We start from the raw sequence: 24,456 nt of genomic DNA on the forward strand, positions 1-24,456 counted from the left end.
TGCTTGCCATCCTCTCCTGCCACACCTGCGTGGCACACCTTTGAGAACCACTTGATTACTGCTTCCTCTTTCCTATTTAATGTGTCGTATATCATGGTTAAAAACTAGGGGTGCGCACCCATCAGCATGGTTCTTTTTACATTGTTACTGCTTTTAATTTGTTCTCGTTGTTGCTTTTTTATGTGCTCTTGCGTTAAGTATTATCAGTTGAGGTTTCATTGATGTATTTATTTGATTCCGATTGCTACTTGTACATTGGTTGCCTCGGGTACTTATTGAGAAAGGGAAGGGAGTAAAATTGAATGAATGAAACATCATTGTCAACTCTTTATGGCATCAGGGGCCATAAGAGAGATAAAGAGACTACATTGTTGTTGTTGTTGTTGTTGTTGTTGTTGTTGTTGTTGTTGTTGTTGTTATATTTATTTATACCCTGCCTTTTCCCCCTGACAGGGACTCAAGGTGGCTTACATATAAAACAGGAACAGCTAAAAGCATAACAACCTGTTGAATGTATGCCATATGCTTATTTTTACATTTGTGCTCCTTATAGTCCCCAAAAACTTCAGAGTCTTGAGTTGCCTCTTCCTGTCAGAGACCACCTAGTGGATGTTTTCTGTAGAGTAAAGGTAAAGGGGCCCCTGACCATTAGGTCCAGTCGTGACCAACTCTGGGGTTGCGGCGCTCATCTCACTTTACTGGCTGAGGGAGCCAGCATACAGCATGACTAAGCCACTTCTGGCGAACCAGAGCAGCGCACGGAAACGCCGTTTACCTTCCTGCTGGAGCAGTACCTATTTATCTACTTGAACTTTGACAAGCTTTCAAACTGCTAGGTTGGCAGGAGCAGGGACCGAGGAACGGGAACTCACCCCGTCTCGGGGATTCAAACCGCTGACCTTCTGAGTGGCAAGCCCTAGGCTCTGTGGTTTAACCCACAGCGCCACCCCCGTCCCTTTTTTCAGTAGTGTAACACTTCCTTATATCCCATAGATTTTCTGTAGTATGGTGGTTGCCCTCCTTCACCTTTGCCCTTATTTTCCCTCCCTCGCTCTCTCCTGGCTCAGCGCTGTGCTTACTCATCCTTCAAATTTCATCTGTTCTCTCTTTCTATATCCCTGGGACCTCCCTGTGCTTGTTCCTACACCTTGTGTTTTACGCAGATGCAGTGTGTCTTGGGAATCTTCCAGCATCACTGCCGTCCTGTTGCATCACTTCTTGTTGGTCTGAATAAGCAGCCTCTGCATTCTTCCAACACTTAAACCTACCTTCTTCTTGGAAAGGAGCTGGGCATGTTTAGCCTGGAGAAGAGGAGGTTAAGGGGTGATATGATAGCCATGTTCAAATATATAAAAGGATGTCACATAGAGGAGGGAGAAAGGTTGTTTTCTGCTGCTCCAGAGAAGCAGACACGGAGCAATGGATCCAAACTACAAGAAAGAAGATTCCACCTAAACATTAGGAAGAACTTCCTGACAGTAAGAGCTGTTCAACAGTGGAATTTGCTGCCAAGGAGTGTGGTGGAGTCTCCTTCTTTGGAGGTCTTTAAGCAGAGGCTTGACAACCATATGTCAGGAGTGCTCTGATGGTGTTTCCTGCTTGGCAGGGGGTTGGACTCGATGGCCCTTGTGGTCTCTTCCAACTCTATGATTCTATCATTCTATGAAGAAAATATAGCTTAGCTACCTAGTCTCTAAAAAAAGAAATCTAAATCGGGGACCAAGTGTCAACAGATAGATTTCCAGCTAACAGACCAATAAATGAGAATGACTTCTGTGCAATCTAGTCAGTGGAAGACGTTTGATCTAAGAATTTTTCTTCTTCTTAATTTTTCTGTGCTTTCAGTTAAGAAATAAACTACATGTACAGTTACTGTGTCTGTATTCGCAACCGCATGAGGTCCTGGCTGTTGCTTTGTGAATTTTGAACTGCTTCCGTTTGAGCTCAAGTATCCATTGCATCTAATATGTTACAGCCAGAAATAGGAGAGAGAGAAAATCATTGGCGCTGGCATAGCATTTTTACGTATCATGGGGACCAGATGGCTAGGGTTTTTCTAGCTGCATATATCCAAATACTCGCATTGTTTCAAAAGATTAGGGTGAAGTTTTCAGGCTGTATAAATAGTTCCTGGGGATAGTAATTATAGCTGGTATCCCCATAAACTTGGAAGTCCCTCAATATATTTCTTAGCAGGGCTCTTGTGTTGGGGTTTACTCAGCAGAAACCTCCAGCTGGAACGCAACCATACTTTAAATGGCCTGTCAGACTGAATTTATTCGTAGAATTGGCTTTAGGCTCTTTGTACTAGGCAAAACTCTGGCCTTCTCTAAATGCATGTTGTTGACCTGCAGAAATCCACTTCCTGACTCCTCTAGCTATCCTACAGGAGTCAGCACTATGCGGGACAGTTCTTACTTCCGTTGTGTTGCATGTCAACACTGTACAAGGAGCCACAAAGACTGTTATAACTGGAGAAATTTAGCAAAGAGAGAAAAGGCTTGGTACTTAACATAAAGGGTGATAGGAAGAAGATTTCATTGTTGAAGCTACCAAGTATTAAAGCATTCAGTGTCCATTAAACTGGATCCTGATTAGAGGAGAGTCCTGCTATCAGAATATATTCCACCAGTTTGAGTTAATACTATTCATGATCAGCAGCATATTGTGACAGTTCATTAAGACCCTTTCCGCCCCCCCCCCCATGCTCCAAATAGTTCATAATTTAATTACAGTAGTTTTCCTTCAGTCAACATATTTACAATAGTTACTAAGATGAAGCAAGCTTTGTCTCTATCAATTTAATTTCTTCTCTTTCTTTCTCTCAGGCATCTGACTAGGGAGCAATTCATGTAGAAATAGCTAGAACTAGCAAATTTATTAACATTTCAGGACCAGCTGACATTCATTCTTTTCTTCAAGTGTAGTGCCAGCCGGCATAGAAGTGCCCGAAAAATTCTCTTATCTAGTAAAACTTGTCATGAATATTAGCTTCATAATAGTTTGGTTCCAAGAAGATACCACAGGGATGGGTGGATAAAGAAGATTATGTATGGTCTATGTACCTTTTGAAGGGACGCGGATGGCACTGTGGGCTAAACCACAGAGCCTAGCACTTGCCGATCAGAAGGTTGGCGGTTCAAATCCCAACAATGGGGTGAGCTCCTGTTGCTCGGTCCCTGCTCCTGCCAACCTAGCAGTTCGAAAGCACGTCAAAGTGCAAGTAGATAAATAGGTAACGCTCCGGCGGGAAGGTAAACTGCGTTTCCGTGCGCTGCTCTGGTTGGCCAGAAGCGGCTTAGTCATGCTGGCCACATGACCCAGAAGCTGTACGCTGGCTCCCTCAGCCAATAAAGCGAGATGAGCGCCGCAACCCCAGAGTCGGCCACGACTGGACCTAATGGTCAGGGGTCCCTTTCCTTTTGAAAGAAACACACACACACACACACACACACACACACACACCAAACTACTGCAGTTGCTGCATAGTTTGAAAGGCAAAGTAGGGCTTTCTAACAATGAAGTGGCATGAACAGGCAAAATAGAGGCAATTTTAAATCCCCATGGTTGGTAGTTAGGGACCCTCCCCTATCTTAAGCACATGTTGTAGTCTCTACGTATTAATATTAAATCTCTTCCACTGAAACCAAGTGGTCTGGATCTTGCTCAGCTATTAACCATTGAGTTAGACTTCCAGGAAATGTGATAAATAGAATGAAGTAGCTCAGGCTGAAAGAACAGATGTTTGGATGCTATGCAAATTAAATGCTCAACTATTAAAATATATTTAGATGTCCAAAGAGATGGCCAAGTGGGAATCTATGGCTGTATTTTTTATATATTTAAAAAAAAAATCTATTCCCCAGAAGCTCTACCAAATTTAATAATTGTAAGAGGGGAAAAATAGTACTCTCAAAACATGTTTGACAAAGCGCCTTTAACTGCATATATCTCTTTGGATTGTGTGTGTAATGTTATTGGCATTGTCTGTCTCGAGAGACAATGGAGCGCACCTCTGGGGGTGAAGTCAAACCTCTTTGTTCGCAGCACTAAGGTGACCTCTCTGGGGCACAAGCCTGGGCAGTGTGTATGGAGGTCCTGGGCTGCCCAGATGAGAAGACCTTCTCCCCTCTTGGCCTCACTGATGTGGTCCAAAGGAAAGCACAGCAATATGTTTGGCATCAGCTTGGTCATAGGAGTTGCTGGAAGGAAGCATACAAGGCACCACCCAACTGTCTTAGGGACTCCAGTCCAGATTTGTGTAGGGTTTACTCCTTAGCCTTTTCTTTTCCCGAAGATGTAGTGCCCTAGTCACATTCACAAACATAATGTGCTGTATTAACTAGGTAGCACCAACTACTATAAAGCTCTGTGTGTACATGCAGGAATCCACACAAACATGTAAATGAAACGAAGGAGAATTTTGTTTGTTCCAAATTTTTAAGTGAACAGACCTAATTTCCACCTCTCCGAGCACTATGCAGATTGGAATAAAAGTATATTTTGGATTTCACACCTCTCCGAATTTTGCGATACAGTTCTTGGCTGCAAAGTTGTACCAAAATGAGTTTAGAATATGTATTATTTAGGGTAAATATGTTTAGTAATATGCATATTGAGGTATCATGCGTAAATACTGTAATAAAATACATTTTTAAATACACACTTAAGTGTGAGTGTGTGAACACGCATGCCTACTGATACTCTGTCCTCCATCAGGGTAAAATATACTCCCAATTCCATGGCTACAGCCTGCAAAATTTATACCCCCCTCAAAGGCAAATTGACAATAAGAAGAGCCCTGCTAGATCAAATCAAACACCCACCTCTTTCCTACAGTTGACAACCAGGTGTCTATGGGAAGCCCACAAGCAAGACCTGAGGTTCTATAGCCCCCTCCCATTGCTGTTCACCTAGAAGCTAACGTTCAGAGGCATACAGGTCCTGGTGCTGAAGGTAGTATAAAGTCATAATAGCTAGTGTCCTTTTGCAGCCTTATCCTCCATGAATTTGTATAATTATCTTACAGAGCTGCCCAAGTTGGCGGCCCTCACCAATCCCTGCTTTAGACTATGAAAAAGGTTGCTGGAGTAATAAAGGGTTTTAATGCCCCTTTTAAAATGTGTTTGGGAGGTGAGTTGCTGTTGTTAATATTAAGTATTTTGTGTTTTTATGTTGTAGAAGCCCTGAGACCTGTGGGTATAGGGCGACATAAAAAATTAGTAAATAATACATAATTTTAATGGGGACACTGGGGGGAAAAATCCTCATTGGCCTCTGTTCCATTTCTTCCCATTCATCTTGCACTTTTCCCATAGCCCCACATTCTACCTTTTGTATAGTCTTCCACAGGAAGCAGCGTGTAACATTCTCCTCCCTCCCTCCCTGGACCATCTGGTCTTTTACTGAGAGAGAACATCTGGCACTGGGTGGGATAGATGGGTCAAGTCAGCCCAATAGGTTCAGCTGGAGCCAGGAGTTCTCTCTGACTTGGTAACTAAGCCAATGGGCTTGTCCCTTTTCAGCCATGTGACTGTACGAAGCAAACATTCCCTTTTAGAATTGATAGCTGTCCGATTAGGTAGATCAGATTTAATCAACAGCTGCAAGTGGTACTTAAGAAAATAATCACAGCAAAGTGGGTCAGCGGAATTCGGAAGTGAGTCAGGCCTTTGGGAATCTTGCCCAGTCATTTGTTTTAATGAATACCCAAGGTTTTAAAGCCAGCTTACCAGTTTTAATCAGTGGCAACCCATACTGTGCTGAAGTACCCAAGTATATGCAAAAATTACCATGAACCAGTAGTTCATAGAGGTAGGCTCTTTGACTGCAAGTTGTAATGGTTTTCCTTTGTGGTCTGATCCTATGAGGTTCACGGCCTCATATCTTTTAAAAGAAGCAATAAATTTTTTATTATTTGGATCACATTGCGAAGTGCTTACTTGTGTACGCATTTTTTATATCATTATTTGTCTTGTTCCCATTCTGCATATGATAAATAATAAAGGATTATGGGGAAAGTAGTTTAACAGGGGTGGGAAAATGACTTTAGAGGGACATATTTGTGCATATGCTTTTCTCTCGCATTGAAATCTGGGGAATGCAAAAAAACAAAAAAAACCACACCCTAAAATTGTCCTATCAAAATACAAAGTGAGCCTTAGTTACTACTAGGATGGACAGGTGTCTAGGTATCTGTCGAAATGTCCAGAATTTCTCTCTCCCTTTTTTTCCCTTTTTTCTTTTGGTACATTCCAGAACATTCATCAAAACTGAAGCGGCTATTGATTTTGGCAAACTGATATTCAGTTAAGGTAGATAAAAGATGAATGAAAAATTGGGTCCTGTTAATTACCGTATATACCAAAATGTATTTGTTTATTCCGTATAAAAAGTGTTGCCTTGCGGTACTTTTATGGTTAATTTAAATTTATGAGACTATATACATCGTAATTGAGCCAGGGCTCAACCCTGTAACTTGTTTTCGTTCTCATTTTTCGACTTAGAATATACAACACATGCATTAAGAATAAATATTTATCTAGCTGTTGTTGTTTAGTCATTTAGTCGTGTCCGATTCTTCGTGACCCCATGGACCAGAGCACACCAGGCACTCCTGTTTTCCACTGCCTCCCGTAGTTTGGTCAAATTCATGCTGGTAGCTTCGAGAACACTGTCCAACCATCTCGTCCTCTGTCGTACCCTTCTCCTTGTGCCCTCCATCTTTCCCAACATCAAGGTCTTTTCCAGGGAGTCTTCTCTTCTCATGAGGTGGCCAAAGTATTGGAGCCTCAGCTTCACGATCTGTCCTTCCAGTGAGCACTCAGGGCTGATTTCCTTAAGAACTGATAGGTTTGATCTTCTTGCAGTCCATGGGACTCTCAAGAGTTTCCTCCAGCACCATAATTCAAAAGCATCAATTATTCGGTGATCAGCCTTCTTTATGGTCCAGCTCTCACTTCCATACATCACTACTAGGAAAACCATAGCTTTAACTATACGGACCTTTGTCGGCAAGGTGATGTCTCTGCTTTTTAAGATGCTGTCTAGGTTTGTCATTGCTTTTCTCCCAAGAAGCAGGCGTCTTTTAATTTCATGGCTGCTGTCATCATCTGCAGTGATCATGGAGCCCAAGAGAGTGAAATCTCTCCCTCCCTCCATTTCTTCCCCTTCTATTTGCCAGGAGGTGATGGAACCAGTGGCCATGATCTTGGTTTCTTTGATGTTGAGCTTCAGACCATATTTTGCACTCTCCTTTTTCACCCTCATTAAGAGGTTATCTAGCTACCACACTTGCTAACCACAATTTTCCTCTTAAATATAATTCTTGAGTTTGAACTGCAAAAAGTCGATTTCCACCATTGCCACTCCCGTGCAGCTGAGATAAGGACTTTGGGCTTTCTGTACAAAAGGACTATGGGTCATGGGGCCCCTTTTTAATTATTTAGAATTTACATGCTAGTTATAGATAATATGGGGACACAGGTGGTGCTGTGGGTTAAACCACAGAGCCTGGGACTTGCCGATCAGAAGGTTGGCGGTTCGAATCCCCGTGATGGGGTGAGCTCCCATTGCTCAGTCCCTGCTCCTGCCTACCTAGCAGTTCGAAAGCACGTCAAAGTGCAAGTAGATAAATGGGTACCACTCCAGTGGGAAGGTAACGGGCTTTCCGTGTGCTGCTCTGGTTCGCCAGAAGCGGCTTAGTCATGCTGGCCACATGACCCGGAAGCTGTACGCCGGCTCCCTCGGCCAGTAAAGCGAGATGAGCGCCGCAACCCCAGAGTCGGTCACAACTGGACCTAATGGTCAGGGATCCCTTTACCTTTACCTATAGATAATATGAGGCTGTATCCATCTATTTGGCAGTATATGTCTCTTTGAATGTCAGCATGATGTGCATAAAGGCAAAACTGAAGATGTCATCCAGTGTATCATGAGTTTAACATGGTTTGTTCTTTCTGGTATGCATTAATGAAGCAGATGGCTATCTTGGAAAGCCTGTTACAAGAAGAACACAAATTAAGGGTTCTTCGATTAAGTTATGATTGCGTTGACTATGAAATTTTAATTAATAAATTCCAGGGTATAGTATCCAAATAATGCTATGTGCTTGTTTGAAGTGGAAGGTAGATAATTAAAATGCATATTACGGTATTTAGATTTTGGATCATGCAATTTTGCATTTAAGTAAACAGATATAATTGCAAACGGACTAACAAGTGGAAAAAAGGTTTCTGTAAGGAAAAGAAGGAGGCCCACAGTGCCAGATTAATGTTGTTAGATTTCTTTTATTCAGAATTGATGGCAGTCTTCCACGAAAGCAATATTTATGAAGGGAAGCTCTAAGTTTGATTCTAGTGCATACCAATCCACATTTTGCCACAACTAGTTATACATAACTGCCTGTGAACCTAACCTGGATCAAAAAATTACTGTGACCTGGTTCTGCTCCTCCATCTTCAATCGTCTCTTGGTCCTGGGAGACAGTGGAGTGGGGGGGGGGGCAAGAGGAGAAGGTGTGGAAATCCTTGATTCTCCACCAGCCTGACCTCTCTCTCCTTCCTCCTTGCACCTGTTCTTGGCTCTCCAATCCTGTAGCTTCTTCTATCTCTGACTCTCATCTCCTGGCTGTTTCAGGCTCCCCCAGATCACTCATCCCTTCTTCAAAGTCAGTCTCCAACCCCAACCCCTCTATGGGTGCTCACTCATCAGTACCCAGTACCCACTACCACACGCCAGTCCCCAGCCAGTCCCTGATAATACTTCTGTTAATGCAGCCTAGAATAGTTAGCCTTTTTTGCTGCTGCATCATACTGTTGACTCGTGCTAAGCTTGTGGTCTACTAAGACCTCCTCGTTCTGTTTCACATGTACTACTGGCAATCCATGTGCCCCCCATCTTATATTTGTGCAGCTAGTTTTTTTCTGCCTAAGTGCAGAACCTTAAATTTGTCCCTACTAAATTTCATTTGGTCCAGTTCTGCAATCTGTTAAGGTGATTTTGAATCCCGATTTTGTCTTCTGCGACATTAGCTACTTCTCTCACTTTGGTGTCATCTGCAAATGCAATGGGCATCACCTCAATTCCTTCATCCAAGTTGTTTATAAAAATATTGAACAGCTAAGGGCCTAGCACAAAACCCTGTGGCACACCACTTGCCACGTTTTTCCAGGATGATGAGGAACCATTAGTGAGCACTCTGGGTTTTGTCAGTCAATCATCTACCAATCCACTAACAGTTACCTCATTCAGTCCACATTTTACCAGCTTCTCCACACGTATATAAAGGGGGACTTCGTCAAAAGCCTTACTGAAATCAATATATACTATGTTCACAGCATTCCCCTGAACCACCAAAAGACAGAGAGAGATTTGTCTTGCATGGCTTGTTTCTGAGAAATGCATGCTGGGTTTTAGAAATCACAGCATCCTTTTCTAAGTGCTCACATACTGACCATTTAATTATTGGTTCTGGTATCTAAATAAAGCTGACCAGTCGCTAGTTATATGGGTCTTCTCCCCCCCCCTTTTTGAAGATGGATACAGCTTTTACCCACCTCCAATTTGCAGGGACCTCACCTGTTCTCCAAGAATTCTCAAAGATTATAGACAGAGGCTCTGATTTTTCTTATTAAAATATTTACAATATGCTACATGCACTGAGGGCACTGTGGCTTGTATATTATTCTGCACTAGTCTACAATGCAAATTCTCCTTCCTTTCCCTTCCCTGTGTGACCCCAAAATCTGTTCCTAGGGCTTGTCCAACTCCCTGGAGCAGATTTTGAGGGTGCAAGGGGGACAGGAAGGGAAAGTTCAGTCACGCAACCAGAACTCAGCAGCACATGTGGAATGGTTTGTGTGTTCTCATGGAAAATTAATTAAAATGCATTAATATAATTCTGCACCCAGGTATTTAAAAATATCCATTGCATGTTCCTGCTAGGGTGAACCGTCAAGTTCACAATGTGAAAATCTGAATTATATATTTGGACTCTCATTGAAATGTACATCTGAGTGCTAATACCATCTGTCTGCATTGCATTTTTTTTCAATGGGATGGCATTCCGATGTTCTTCCAAATGCTTAAACAAGCTGTTGAAAATAAATTTCTCTTTAAGCACATCTGCTCGATTTGAGTATGCATTCTGGGGTGGTCTTAAATGGGGATTGTGGGCATTTAGAAATTTTACAAATTCTAAACAGACAGCCTATATTGCCAAAAAAAAAAAAAATCCTGATAAACAAGACTTGACATGTTGTTGGCTGCTTTAATTTGATGTGTCACCTTCTCCACTGCAAATAAGTGCCAAAAAGATTCATAACATGAATCTAAGCACATTAAGACACACACATACTTACAACACTTTTTAAAGTCTCTGTAGTTTTATTTTTAATGTATCTGTGCTGGCATTCATTTACTTCCAGCAAAGGGGGGTACCAGATACTTACATCCTGCACCGTGCAACTTAGAGTTTAAAAATAATATTCTAATTATTATTTTCAAAATCCACAAAAAAGCAAATATTTCACTGGCCATCGCTGGGCCGTTAAAGACATTGGAACATTATATGTGAGTCAAACCTAAGAATATTCGAACAACAAGTTATAATCAAGCTTGGCAAGGTATCCTTTCCTTATATTATATAATATATCTTACTTGCAGGCAAGCATCCTGGCGTTTTCTGACAGGCTGATGATCAGAATTAAATATGGGTCGCTCTAGGCAATTAGCTTTACAGTTGAGTGCTGAGTGTTCCAAACAAAAAAGCATTTTTGTGAACTGTAAAACTTTTTCATCTCTGTTCTACGTACAAATGTAAGCTGCAGGAAACAGTCTGAAGATACTTCACTACCTGAATGATTTTCTTCCTATATTTTAGTGAATTTTATATGATTACTAATGACTAATAAATAGTATTTATACTGGGAACATTGCGTTCATCTAGTCCTACTGCAGACTGTGAAAAGTAAGGGGTTTGTGAGCTGAAGAGATTCCATATAGCTAGGAATGGGAGAGTCACAACTATATGTCAGGAGTCAACATAGCAACACACACAAAATAGATCACAGAAACATAAAATGTACGGTAGGAGTGTGGGAAGCCGCCTCATATCGACTCAGACCATTGGCCCATCTGGTTGGGATTGTCTCTACTGACTGGTCACCACTCCCCAGAGACTCTTTCTTCGCTCCACTTGTCGGTGCCAGGGATTGAAACTAGTTTTGAAATTGAAACCAGTTTTATTATTTATACCCTGCCCATCTGGCCCTGATGTACTGATAGCACCCCTGTTATGTGCTCCTTACAAAATACAGGGAAAATACTCCTGAGCACGCAGTCTGGACTTGGTAGGCAATCCCTGACGTATTGCCTGGTCAGTTTCATGTGGTGGAAGACCTGCAGGTATAGGACAGTATACATACTTAATAAATATCATCATCATTATCAAAGAGAGTGAAATATACTCGGAGTTGAGAGTGGATTTCATGCTCTTTATTCAGCTCATAGTGGTGAGGAGGAATGGAAGTTCCCCCAGAATGTCTGCTTTATATACATTATTTACACAATGGGCCTCACGTGATTGGCTAATTCCGGGATTCTCCTGTAGGCCAATCAGGTTGTGGATTCACTTCCACCTGCAGCTGGATTGGGTGGCTCCTGTGGACCAATCAGACTGCTGCATTCTGAATCCTATTGTTCTTGGACCAATCAGACTGCTGCATTTAGGTTCCTATTCAACTCAGTACATAACAGAGAGTGAACAAAGAAGCTTTTCTTCCTTCTTCACCAGAGGTGAAGGGATATGAACTGAGTCTAGGAATACAATTCTGTGGTCTTAACCCATTCATGCATTAACTATCCCTAAGCTTGCTGGTTTTATTTTATTGCAACTTCCTACATCTTTGGTGAATTAATTAATAGGGAGAGCAATGGAAGTGGGGATTTTGTTGTGTTTCATTCTGACTTTGGACAGGGAGAAGGGAGGTGTTCTGTTTAGCCTCCCACATCCCAAATATTTATTTTCTACCCAAGCCCTTCTTGCAAGAGGGGCTGGACCTGATAGGTTGCCATAGTGGATACCTTGAGGAAGATGTCAGCCCAATGATTGGCTTCAGCGAAAAGGTGGATTTCATGCTAGGAAGTGATAGAAAAGGAATTGAAAACAAAAGACAGTATCACAATGCTGTTATTCACAACCATAATTGGAATTCAGTGTACAGTTCTAGCTGCCTGACCTCATAAAGGCTATATTGCAGAGCTCAAAAAGGTTCTGAAAAGTTTGATCAAGAGATGGAACAACCCCCCTCTGATGAAATATTACAACATTTGGGGATTTTTAGTTTTGAGTATAGATCAGTAAGGGGGTAACATGATAGAGGTATATACAATTATGCATAGTGTAGAGAAAGTGGACACCTAAGTCCTTATGCTTCTGTTCTGAGAAGCATTTTAACTGCTAGATGATGGCCTGGCCCAACTATTTTTTAGATAATTCATTTTTGCAGCAAATACACTTCAAGGTCCTGAACCACTATCTAGTGCAGAGTCAAGACAGACCCTTAAAATAATAGAGGGTATCCATTTATCCTTTAGGTAACAAAAATTGGGTGTGTGTGTGTGGTCTTTCCCATTATATGGAGGATCAGAGGAGATGACATTTGCAACTCTCCCTTCTTGCCTGTTAACTGAAGTGCTGGAAAGAGGCTGTTTTGTTTCTGATTTTTTTTATTGTAATTACTTAATCTTCTAGGCTAAGGCCAGAAATAGTTATGCAGTGGAATATTTCTGCCTTCTGCTGCTCATCTATCAAACACCCTCTCATAACTAATCCTTTTGATCACAAGAATCTTCTCTTCTAAATCCGTTATTTAATCTTTGTTGCCAGTGGGAAATCAACAATGGCTGAGTTGGTGCTGGAGCGGGTGGGGAAGTAGTTAATTTTATTTACAGGCGAAAAGAGCTGCGTTGTATAGAGCTATTGAATTGTGTAAAAGATGTGATCTGGATGAGATAAGTTTGTGATTTCAATGTCATGCTTTCCCATTTTTCATTAGTTTTTTTTTAAAAAAATGATCATAAAAAAATTAAAAAATGGATCAGTGTTGCTTCAAAATTAATATGTACAAAACTTTTCCTTAGATCTGGTGCATAGGTCTAGGTTTCTTAGGTCTAGAACTAGGGTAGTTTATGACATTGATCCAAATAATAATAGAGAAAATACTTTGGTTGCAAACTGCAGTTTTCTTTGGCTATTGTAGTCATTCCCCATATCAATAACAAAGATCATGCTCTGTGAAATTCTATATTCCTTGCTTAGGTGTTATTTAATGTAGGATTTTTAGATGGTAGCATGAAAAGGTGTGTTGTTGTTTTGTAGGGCTGACAGTGTTTTCTAACATTAAAGTTGACCAATGCTGTTTTCAGAGAGCTCTTGAACAAGATGTTGCGCATTGATGTTCCAAAATGGTCAAATAATGCCAGAAGAATAGTTGTTTCTGAGTGGCCTGTTAGTTTATGACAAAGCTATTTGTATCCAAGTGTGTCTGCCTAGTTTCTTGGGGTAGCTTGGTATGAAATCCCCAACAGTTTAGTAATGAGAACGGGGTACATAACTCAGCAGTGCTTTGGAACGGAGAATGACTACAGCAGCCAAAGAAAACTGCAGTTTGCAACAAGATGAAGAAACAGCCCATTTGCCACTTTTGTGGAATTGCTCACTAAAATGCCTTCCTTTTTAAGGGAAAGTGACCTTGTCTGCAAGTTAAAGGCTAAAATGTATGAGGATGCATATTGCTATGCCCACCCTGGTTCGCCAAGAAGTGAGAAGTTCCAGGGGCACAGCGCTTAACCCTGGTTCAGTTTTCCCTTTGAAGGAGGTTACTGGACGTTTATGGCACTTTTAAATATTTGAGCTTATTTACAGACTTAGAATAAGTGGAGGAACAGTTTAACCTTCCAACAGGCAGCCATATCCACTGCCCAACATCAGATCTGCGGGTGGGAAAGAAGGCTCTTTCTCTGGGTTGCAGAGCCCAGGAAGTCAACTCTGTGTCGTACTTGAAAGCTGTGGTCTGTTCCTTTGCTTCCTTTCACAAACACTTAAATTGCATTGTCCTTAATGGGGTGGGGTAAGTCCGGTTAACCCACATTCAGAAGACTTAAGTGAGGTCATGCTATAGAAAAAAATCTCCCTGTCAAAATATATATATATACCTGGCAACATTGTCGTGGAGTATCAAAGAACATTTGCAATGAGTCTGCACCCACTAATTCTCTCCTATCTAAGCTAACATGGTGAGCAAATGGTCTCTGAAAATTCCCCACTCAATTTGCAAGAAGAAAAATGAGGGTTATAATTTCAACGAATTTCTCTGGGGGAAGGGTAAATTCTCAACAGTTTCTCAAGGGTAGAGCACAGCTTCTCTCTTCCCTGGTTGTTTTTGGTTTTGCAGCTGGCGCAAGGCCCCAAATTTGTTGACCCAAAAGTTGGTGAGCTTTTTTTCCTCTCCCCAAAAACACCCCCCCAAAAAACACGTGTTTTTTTTATTGACTTGCATAAGATCCAGGACAAAGTGCCTGGATTCCCCTGGGTCAATTCCACCTTTGAAATCACAGTAATTTCTGGGGAAATCTGGACATTTGGCAGCCCTAGGGTATGGGGATGGCAACCACCCCACTACCAATGGTGAATATTTAGAGAATTCCTGAAAAGTAGCCTTCTTCCAGGGAGGTGAGAGAAAGGAAACTGCTTTGAGGTTGTTATTGGTTTTACAATGAAGCACTGTATAATTTTAATGAAATAAACTAGGCATCCCCAAACCCAGCCCTCCAGATTTTTTTGGGACTACAATTCCCATCATCCCTGACCACTGGTCCTGTTAGCTAGGGATGATGGGAGTTGTAGTTCCAAAACATCGAGAGGGCCGAGTTTGGGGGTACCTGAAATAAACAAACATACAAACAAAAATCATACATTCTCTCTAAAGCGAAATCATGAGAAACAACACTATTAAAGACAGAAAACTCTATAGACAGCAGACCTTCAGGGTATATCTGTTGAGATCAGTATCACTGAAATAAATATGTCAGTGACACTGAATGTTGAAATAGGGAACTAAAACTATTACAGCCTGCTATATCCTGAACTTTACAAATACCACTGTATCCTCGAAGGCTGGTCAGTTGCTAGTCTTTTCCACTCATATTAATGGAAAACTAAAAAATATATTTCAATAGGCCTGCAGATTTATTCTGCAAGCAGTTCCACTTCTTACGTAGGCAGCATGCCCAACAATCTTTAGGATACTAAAGACCTGACCCCTCCAGAAATTGGATTTTGTGTGTGTGTGTGTTTGTGTGCTTTGCTAGAGATCTGTGAATTCTCATAGGAAGCTATAGCTCTTTCCCCAAGTTCTTCAGGAAGAAGGATTGATGCTTAAACCATTCTAGAATTTGTAGCTCCATGAGGGGAATAGGGGTCTCCTAACAATGTCCAGCACCCATAACAAATTGCTGTTCCAATGATCCTTTGGCAGACGCCATGACTATTTAAAGTGGCCTCAGTGTGTCATCAGAACCCAGACTCATGGTTTGTTTGTGTTTTGGAAATTTCAGTTCCAGGATTGCTGGCATATCTGTGTGTGACTTAACAGGTTGACACAAGTGGGGGAACTTACAATTTTCCATATGAGAATAATGTGCAGGTTTTTTTTCCTCTCATTGAAAAGCCCCCCGAGTCTGATAGTGAATCTACAATAGGCAGTAGAAATACTTTTACCAGCAGACATGGAGTCTTCAGTTACAAAGAAGGGTTCCGTATTTCTGATCATTGTGTAATTAGTTGCAGCCATTATTCTTAGTTTAGAATCCATTATATTGGTGTTTAATTAGATCTAATGGGAAGTGTTTTCCATAAAGGAAAACAATGATTTGTAATATCTTGCTTATGTGGTAAAATTTATTATAAGGTTGTTAACAACATTTCAAACAATACGGTGCAAGTAAAGGGTTAGCTGTGAACCAAAGTGACTTTTGTTCTTTCCTGGAGGGAAATGTTAGAAGGATGCATTGTTTTATCAAAGGCAGACTAGCAGGCTGCAAAGTGTCAGTTAAACTGTCACTGTAGCCTATTGTCAACAAGGGGTGGCTATGCTTGGGGCAGTTGCGGGTTTTATATTCAGAATCAAAGGCATCAAGGGGGTGTTTGGTTTTGATTGGTCATTTAATGGATGTTCTGCCTCATCCTATTGGCTCAAAATTATTATAGGCAAATAAGAGGGTGGATTGTCACCATAGCTGCAGTCCTGAGAGGAAGTGAAGACCAAGTTGAAGACGATGTGTAATTTCCTCTGGAGTGTAGTGAGATCTGTGCTAACTGGGGAAACAAAGTGACACAGTAATTGGCAAGGTATTGGTTAGAGAATGGAACTATAACCTCCTGAAAGCGACAATAACCAGTGCTATTTGAAGTGAAACCACAAACCTTATGCGTAAACAAAGGTTGCACTCTATTAACACCTCTAGTTACAAACTTAATTCATTCCGGAGGTCTGTTCTTAACCTGAAACCGTTCTTAACTTGAGGCGCGCTTTTGCCAATGGGGCCTCTTGCTGCTGCTGCTGCGCCGCCGACACATGATTTCCATTCTCATCCTGGGGCAAAGTTCTCAACTCGAGGTAACTCTTCCAGGTTAGCAGAGATTGTAACCTGAAGCATTTGCAACCTGAGGTGTTTGTAACTCGAGGTACCACTGTATTGCGAAAAAAGCTTCAATAACTGAATAATGCCTCCTTTATAACTCAGATGCTCTGTGGTCCATTTTGCCTGTTTTGTCCCTTGTTATAGCTACTGAAAGATGAACTGGTACAGTCATACCTCATGTTACGTCCGCTTCATGTTACGTTCTTTCAGGATACGTCCTGCGGTGACCCGGAAGTACCAGAAAGGATTACTTCCGGGTTTCGCCGTTTGCGCATGCGCAGACGCGCACAATGAGGTACTACTGTATAGGAAAACAAAATGGTTTTGAGTTATTTGTTGGTAGTGAAGACAAAGTGAAAAAAGAGGGTCAAAGGGTTTAAAAAGTGGCTGAATACCAATAAAATAAAATAAAATAAAATAAAATAAAATAAAATAAAATAAAATAAAATGCCAATCTAAGGGGGCGGGACCTTCTAGGCCATAAAGGGAATCGGTAGCTGCGGGGTGGGGGGCATGTGTTAACAAAAACCAGGCCTGAGCTGCCATAATCTGAAAGAATATCTCTCTTTTGTGGGCTATAACTCTGGTCCATTATGTTGACCAGCTGTTTGATGCTGACATGATGTCCCACCCAAATAGAGGACAGCCTGTTGACCCAACTTAGCAGAATGGCAACACAAGCTGTAAGACTCTTGGTGTTCCATACTTGCACTCCTCCCAGAAGTGGCAGGAAGGTGCAGGAACATTTGGGCCTAATTTTTCCTATTGAAATCAATGGGACATTTCAGTTAAAAAAACCAACAACAAAAACCACAGAGCTTTCCCCTAAAATGTTAAGCTGATACATTTTGTTATTGTCTTTCTTCACTTTATCATGACTGACAGCTTTACCATCTTTATCTAGTAACTGGCTCACTGGAATAACTTTTATTTCCTCTCGATATGCCTAAACATTTCTTATCTCTGCTGGCCACAGATGTCTCACTGATATTTTTAGCTCTTCTTATCAGTTGTCTGGCAGGTAGGAAGTGCAATTTTTACCCAATTTTATCATACATTTTATCTCTCTCCCTTTGTAGTAGTATTTATAGGTTACTTAGCTATTTTGTTTCTTAGTCAGTGTGAATAAAAGCACCAAGGTTTTTTAAACCTCAGTTTAATTATCCTGAGGGAAAATTCACAGCCCTGCAGAGGAGCTGAAAGCTTCCAGATGCTGTTACATGCACCTTGATTTGCCACATTTCCCACCAGAAATTGTTCTTGTTCTTGGTTGCATAACAATCCCAGCTGATATATTATTCCCTGCAACTTTACAGGAAGTATCTACTAGTATAATAGCCTATAACTCCGGAAGCAAGATAGGGATATGCCAAAATAAGGGAAATAGAGGAGGAGAGATTAAGTTAGAATTGGAATCCCAGGGAGCGGGGAAGTGAACCAAGAGGTGATTTCCCCCCCTCTTCATGGTATGCACCCCTCCCTATCTATATAGCAACAAATGCCCATGTTCAGATCCTTTGCAAGCCCCATGAAATATACTCAGAGTCAAGAGTGGATTTCATGCTCTTTATTCAGCTCATAGTGCTAAGGAGGAATGAAAGTCCCCTCAAAGTATCTGCTTTATATACATTATTTACACAATGGGCTGCACGTGATTGGCTAATTCTGGAATTCTCCTGTAGGCCAATCAGGTTGGGGATTCACTTCCATCTGGAGCTGGATTGGGTGGCTCCTGCAGACCAATCATACTGCTGCATTGTTCTAGGACCAATCAGACTGCTGCATTCTGAATCCTATTGTTCTAGGACCAATCAGACTGCTGCATTTTGGATCCTATTGTTCTAGGACCAATCAGACTGCTGCATTTTGGATCCTATTCACCTTAGTACATAACACCCCAGTTCCAGACTCAAGTCCTAAACAGAAGCACTCCTATCAGGGGTTTGGAATACAGCGACTGTGAAATTTTGTTACAGGTTCCCACTTGTTTCTTTATACTCCAGCTCCTCGCAGCTCCAGCTCTGGACAGCCAGACAGCAACTTCAACCCCCCTGTTTTCAACTTAAATCTCCCTTCCTGTCTTGCTGCTTCACAGACTTCTCATGACTGATAAATGCTATCTCTCCGCAAATGAAAACGAAGTACAGCCTCCCTATTTTACCTGCGCAATTTACTGTTGTGAGCATGCCTCTTCATTGGAGAAAGGGATGCCCTGAGCAGTGATTCATCCAGAAGGGCAGTGGGCAGCCTCCACTGGGTAATTCTGCCTCATTGGAAGTGACAGAATGTATCAGAACTTACCCTGTTGAGGTCATTTTGGAGAAGGCAAGGCAAGAGCAGTTAAGAGTCACAAAGACACAACAGGCAGCCTTCCTTGTGGGTGGATTCTTTGGGCTCACTGTACCCATTTAAGCAATTAAATGTATTATCACAGCACCTTTCTCTTACTGCACACCAGCATGAATACTTGGGAATGAATGTTGTATCCACACTACAGACGTTCTGTGCCACTAAAAATATTAAGAACTGAGATCTGACGAGGCGACAAGAATTCTGCAGATTCCTAGACCAAAAGCAACTTACAACCAAACAAATAGACAATAAACACTGTGATCCAGATTCAAAGTGTTGCTAGATATCTGGTATTCCAAACCTTCAGGAATGGCCTCCAGCACAGTACAATAAGCTCTAGTCACCAGGGGTTTACAGAGTTGTGAATATGGAGGTCTTGTCATGTTTGTGCCTTATATAACCAACATGTTTAAGTCTAATTGTTGCATGAAAGGGGTTAAGACCATAAAGTAAGTTGCCCCGTCAGGCTTACCTCACCTTGGAAGGAACTACTGATTTCTCCCAGTCTACCTGAGAAGCTCAGTGTATAAAGACGTCTGAGCTGATTGCTCCAAGCTCAGACTGCATGGCTCTAACAAGCCTCCCTTTTAGTTCCTATACCAATAATTTAGGAACATTCACCACTGTAACTAAGCCAAGTTTCACTGCTCGTGCAACCTTTTCTGGATGTTCTATGGAAAGCATGAATCTGGCCTTTGGAGAGTAAGTAAACCATTTTAACATACCAAACATAGTCCTTTTTCTATGCCAGGGGAATAAAATGTAGAAGGAGATATTTTTGAGGGCTAACAGCCTATATTTCCATGCTTTACTTTGCTGCATATGTCGTGATTTTAAATCTCTGGTGGAGTACTCACACCAGAGTACTTGCTCCAAACCTGGATCTTGGCATCCAGGGAATTTTCCTTTATATACTGTACATACTTTTTCCTTACCACCAGCAATGCACTCAGAAGTACTTATACACACTGAACAAATCCCAGGTAAACTGGGTTCCTAGTTCTGTGGCTTAGGAACTAGATGTCAGAATCAAAACCCTTGGCTAGATCAATTTAGCCATGTAGTTTTAGTGCCTTGTGGTTTTAGTACAGTTGTTGCCTGACTAGCTGTGATGACAGTTCCTGGCAAGCCTACATAGGCTTGCATTAGAGCTTTTCAGATGGTGGCCTATTACTTTAGCTTTAGGCTGTTCTTGGGGTTTTGCTTGTTCTTTATTCCTCCGTCACTTTAGAATCCTGCCTCTTTGCTTGCTTAGCCCTTCTTGGAGATTTGAAATGGTTGTCAGGACTACTGCTTGACTTGCTTGCATGTTGAATTTTCTTGTAATGGTTTGGGAACCCACACTGTTTTGGGGTTTCCTTCTGGAGTGCACTCCAGCCATTGGTTTTCAGGACAAGTTTGTCAGTGTTCCCCTGAGACTTGAAGAAATATTAATTAAGAGCCAGAAGAATTTTAAATAACATTGGGAGTAGCGTAATACAGTATAAGCTTGCAGTTCTTTGAATTGCAGTAACTGCTCAATATTGTTACCAGCGTTGCTTTAAAATTTTGCCACAACTCTAGCTCCATTTAGCTTCTCTGAGTCATTTCATATGCTACCTCGATGGCAGGTACAGCAACAATGCGAGAGACAGAAAGGTAAATATAGCAGCTATTAGAAATGAAGAATATGTGAGCTGACATAAACAATCCCATTTGTTTGTTTCTCCACAGACAAAAAGGAAGTGAAGGTGGGAGAATATAATGCTATACTTGATTCACTGGAAATGATTAACAACACCATCAAATTCCACGGTAAGGCAGGAATATTGAAGAGAGCGAAGGAATGATACCCTAGCTTTCTGTATAATTTTTATGTCACATGGAATGCAGCAAACAGAAATGTTTCACTACTGCCACAGAGTAAAACTGGCTCAATAATGTAGTATTTAGACTGTGCCGCTTCAGACTGCAGGTTAGTATGCGTGGAATATTTTGTAATGATCCCACATTTAAAGGAAAAGTTCTTTAGTACATCAGGCATAGGCCTCCCCACGAGAGAGAGGCATGCTGGGAGCTTCTTATGTAGAGGAACATTCAAATTTATGGCATCTATAGGCTGAAGTGGTACAGTCCGGAATCTACCACCCCATTCTGTGCAACCAGCAAACCAGCCCTTAGGTACTTTCAGAGAATCCAGTCCAATAGACGCTGAGTAAATCCATATCTGTGCGTAGCACTTGTGCTTAGGTTCAAAATCCTTATCACAAAACTATTACTCTTGCAAAATATGCATTCACCAGACTCCCAGCTCCGCCCCCCCACTCTCATCTCCCCCCACTGCGGGGGGGGGCCTAGTTTTAATCAGCTGTAAAGGGAAGCATCAAGGGGGCATGATGTTAGGTGTATACCAGGCTTCCTCTACCTCGGCCCTCCAGATGTTTTTGGCCTATAACTCCCATGATCCCTAGCTAGCAGGACCAGTGGGCAGGGATGATGGGAATTGTAGTTCCAAAACATCTGGAGGGCCGAGGCTGAGGAAGCCTGGTGTATACTCACAAGCTCATTTATATTAAACACTCAGCATTTAAAAGAGTTCACTTACATTATCTTGCTGGTTATATCCTGGTTATGATGTACAAAGCCCTATACAGCTTGGGTCCAGGCTGACTGAAGGACCTGCCCGACTTTGAGCTCAGCCCCACCACACGACACAGGTATGTTTGGTGAGGTCTGTGGAACTCCCTTCCACAGGGGAGGCAGGTCTGGCCGCCTCTGCTTTCCTTCCTTGTTCAGACAAACCCGGGGGTCACTCGTCTGTTGGGGCAGAGTTTCCTGAAAGTAAGTGTTTGTGCTCTCCGCTCCTTTTTAAACAGTTTTTGTTGTTTTCCGTGTTGGTTTCAGTGGGAGTTACTTGTCTCATTCTTAATTATTTATATCAATTGTGTGTGTTTTAGGCTGTGTTTGTTTTAATTCATTCTATGAGCTGCCTTGGGTCCTGGCTGGGAGAAAGGTGGGATGTAGACAGAAAAAAATATATAGCAATATTTAAAGGGTTGCCCCACATGGGGTAGGTGTATGTTAACATTTTACCCATCCACCCACGTTTCAGATGGAAAAAATTTAAACCAAAAAAATAGTGGGTTGCCTATGTCACACTTGAGTCCATGGCAGAGAGCAGATTTGAACTGGTGCCCTCCTAGTTCACAGGAAAGCATTTTAGCCACTAACACCATAGCTGTCAACTTACAGATTTGAAAATAAGGGACCAGCAGCCTCGAAAATAAAAGATCAGCAGCCAAAATAAGGGATTTTAGTCAGCCAGCAGCCAAACGAAGCCTCAAGTGGTGGTTCCCACAGCGCAGCAACCCGGCAAAGGGGATGCAGCAAGGAAAACCACCGTCACTTCTCCACTGGGAAGCGCTGAGCAAAGGCGAGTCCCCAGGCAATGCAGCCGATTTGATTGGCACAAGGCATGCAAGCTCCACCCCCCAGTCATTCTTAGACTCCTTATTGGGTGAGCAATGCAGCCAAGCAACACAGTTGGAGCCTCCCTTCTCCCTGGCCGGCAGGGAGGGAGGGAGAGGAGCTGCTTCCTTTGAAACCCAGGAAATTTACGGGACATCATCAATCCAGGACAGCAGCGGGAAACGGCGCTAGGATATGGGAGTTTCCCACCAAATAAGGGACGGTTGACAGCTATAACTAACACCAGCCTGTGAGAGAAGGCTCCTGTGTGGTTCCTGATGGTTGCACAGAAACTAGATTGTGTGCAGCTTCTTCTGCTATAGCAGCACTATGGGAGGAGCAGTACTGCCATAACCTCTTTCCTATTTAAATACTAATGATGCGTCAGGCATTGAAATTTGTCCTTTGAGGGTCCGGCCCTACCATGCAAAAATGGTGTACAGCTTTCGCTGTCATTTCATCCATGCTATCTACTATTTCCTTAGACTAAATCAGGCACATCCAACAGGTAGATCGTGAGCTCCCGGTAGATCACTGAATGTCTGCGGTAGATCACTGGTAGATCACTGGCTCCCCAAAGAAGCTCAACAAGTCTGTCTCCCCAAAGAAAAGCTCAACATCTTTGCCCTGAACTCCTAAAAAACTGGGCTTTCCTCCTCCCCAAAAATACCTCAAACAATTGGACCTGAACCCCTCAAAACAGGGGGTAGAACACTACCATTTTTAAACTCTGTGAGTAGATCACAGTCTCTTGGGAGTTGGCCACCCCTGGACTAAATAAAGTAATCATTTGAACCATGACTTTTACCGAGTAAGGTTTTTATTTAAAAGCCATGGCAGTTGTCATTCTCTGGAATAATTTAAAAAATGAAATACATATATGTCCGCAAGCAACCGAGAATATTTAGGTCATTTCTCAGTGGTTGAGCACATACATGTATTTCGTATATTTCCCATGTTCCGCCTCTAGGAACTAGAAGGAACTAGTTCCTTCTCTAGTTGAAGGATTCGAGGTGGTGATACTCCTGCTGTCCTGCTGAGCTGTATCTTTTCTGCACATAAGTAATGTGGAGCAGAATATGTGTTGCTATACTTCATATTGTTTTGTAAAGCCTGCAAGTACATCACTTTGGTAGATAAAGGTAACTTTAAAGGACCTCAGTAAAATTAATTTATAGAAATCAAATGGCAATAGGGTTTGGTTTTGCTGTTGTTATTATTGGCTTTGGTTTATTTGTCACAAGGGTATAATGTTGACTCTTTCTTTTCTTGCCGACATTTCAGGGAAAGAACCACCTAAGGACAGAACAATCATCCAAAAGCAACTTCGCAAGATCTCCCTGCCTCTTTACAGTATTCTTTCAGCACTCACGATCCTGGGAATGATAATGGCCAGTGCTTTTTTGTTCTTTAACATCAAAAACCGGAATCAGAAGTAAGCAGCTACATATTGCCCTGTTCCTTTCCCCCTCTCCATTGTCTCTCTTGTGAGTCCTTTTAATTAGGACAATTGTCATTAAGAGATCACGTGGTCGGTATTTACAAAGTTAACTGGAATGATCCATTCAAAGTTACTCACTACTTAAGACTGCAGTATATTGCATTTCCAGGGGAGGCTGTCTAACTGAACTCTGCGGGACTTACTTTCAAGTAAACATGCAGTTGATCGGAGTGGGTGTCTTTTTTATTTCAGAGGAAGAACTAAGCACATACTTAAATCTCTTCCTACAAAACTGATGTATCATAGAAGCGCTTACCTTTGTTTGGATCATGCCCAATTTTATTTTATTTTATTTTAAAAATTCTGCTTAATTGATGTTACTGTACAATATCTTTGTGTTGGAACGTTTTATTAAATCCTTTTATTCTGTTAGATCAAAATTAGTGTTTTCCACTGTGTATTATTAGCATAATCCCCAGTTAATTAAACCACTGTGTAACATAAGGAGTTGC

The 24,456-nt window shown here is 41.8% G+C and overlaps 1 protein-coding gene across 1 annotated transcript in view; it reads left to right on the forward strand.

The window, feature by feature from the left end:
• The window catches only part of GABBR2 (gamma-aminobutyric acid type B receptor subunit 2), a 277,930-nt gene that overhangs the window by 151,968 nt on the left and 101,506 nt on the right, over nt 1-24,456 (forward strand). Inside the window, exons 9-10 of the mRNA XM_083749682.1 lie at nt 20,770-20,850; nt 23,788-23,938. Of these exons, the coding sequence (XP_083605808.1) occupies nt 20,770-20,850; nt 23,788-23,938 (232 nt within the window). The remainder of the gene's footprint in view (nt 1-20,769; nt 20,851-23,787; nt 23,939-24,456) is intronic.

This window comes from Podarcis gaigeae (assembly GCF_964106915.1).
Source record: "Podarcis gaigeae genome assembly, chromosome: 7".
Classification (NCBI taxonomy): Eukaryota; Metazoa; Chordata; class Lepidosauria; order Squamata; family Lacertidae; genus Podarcis; species Podarcis gaigeae.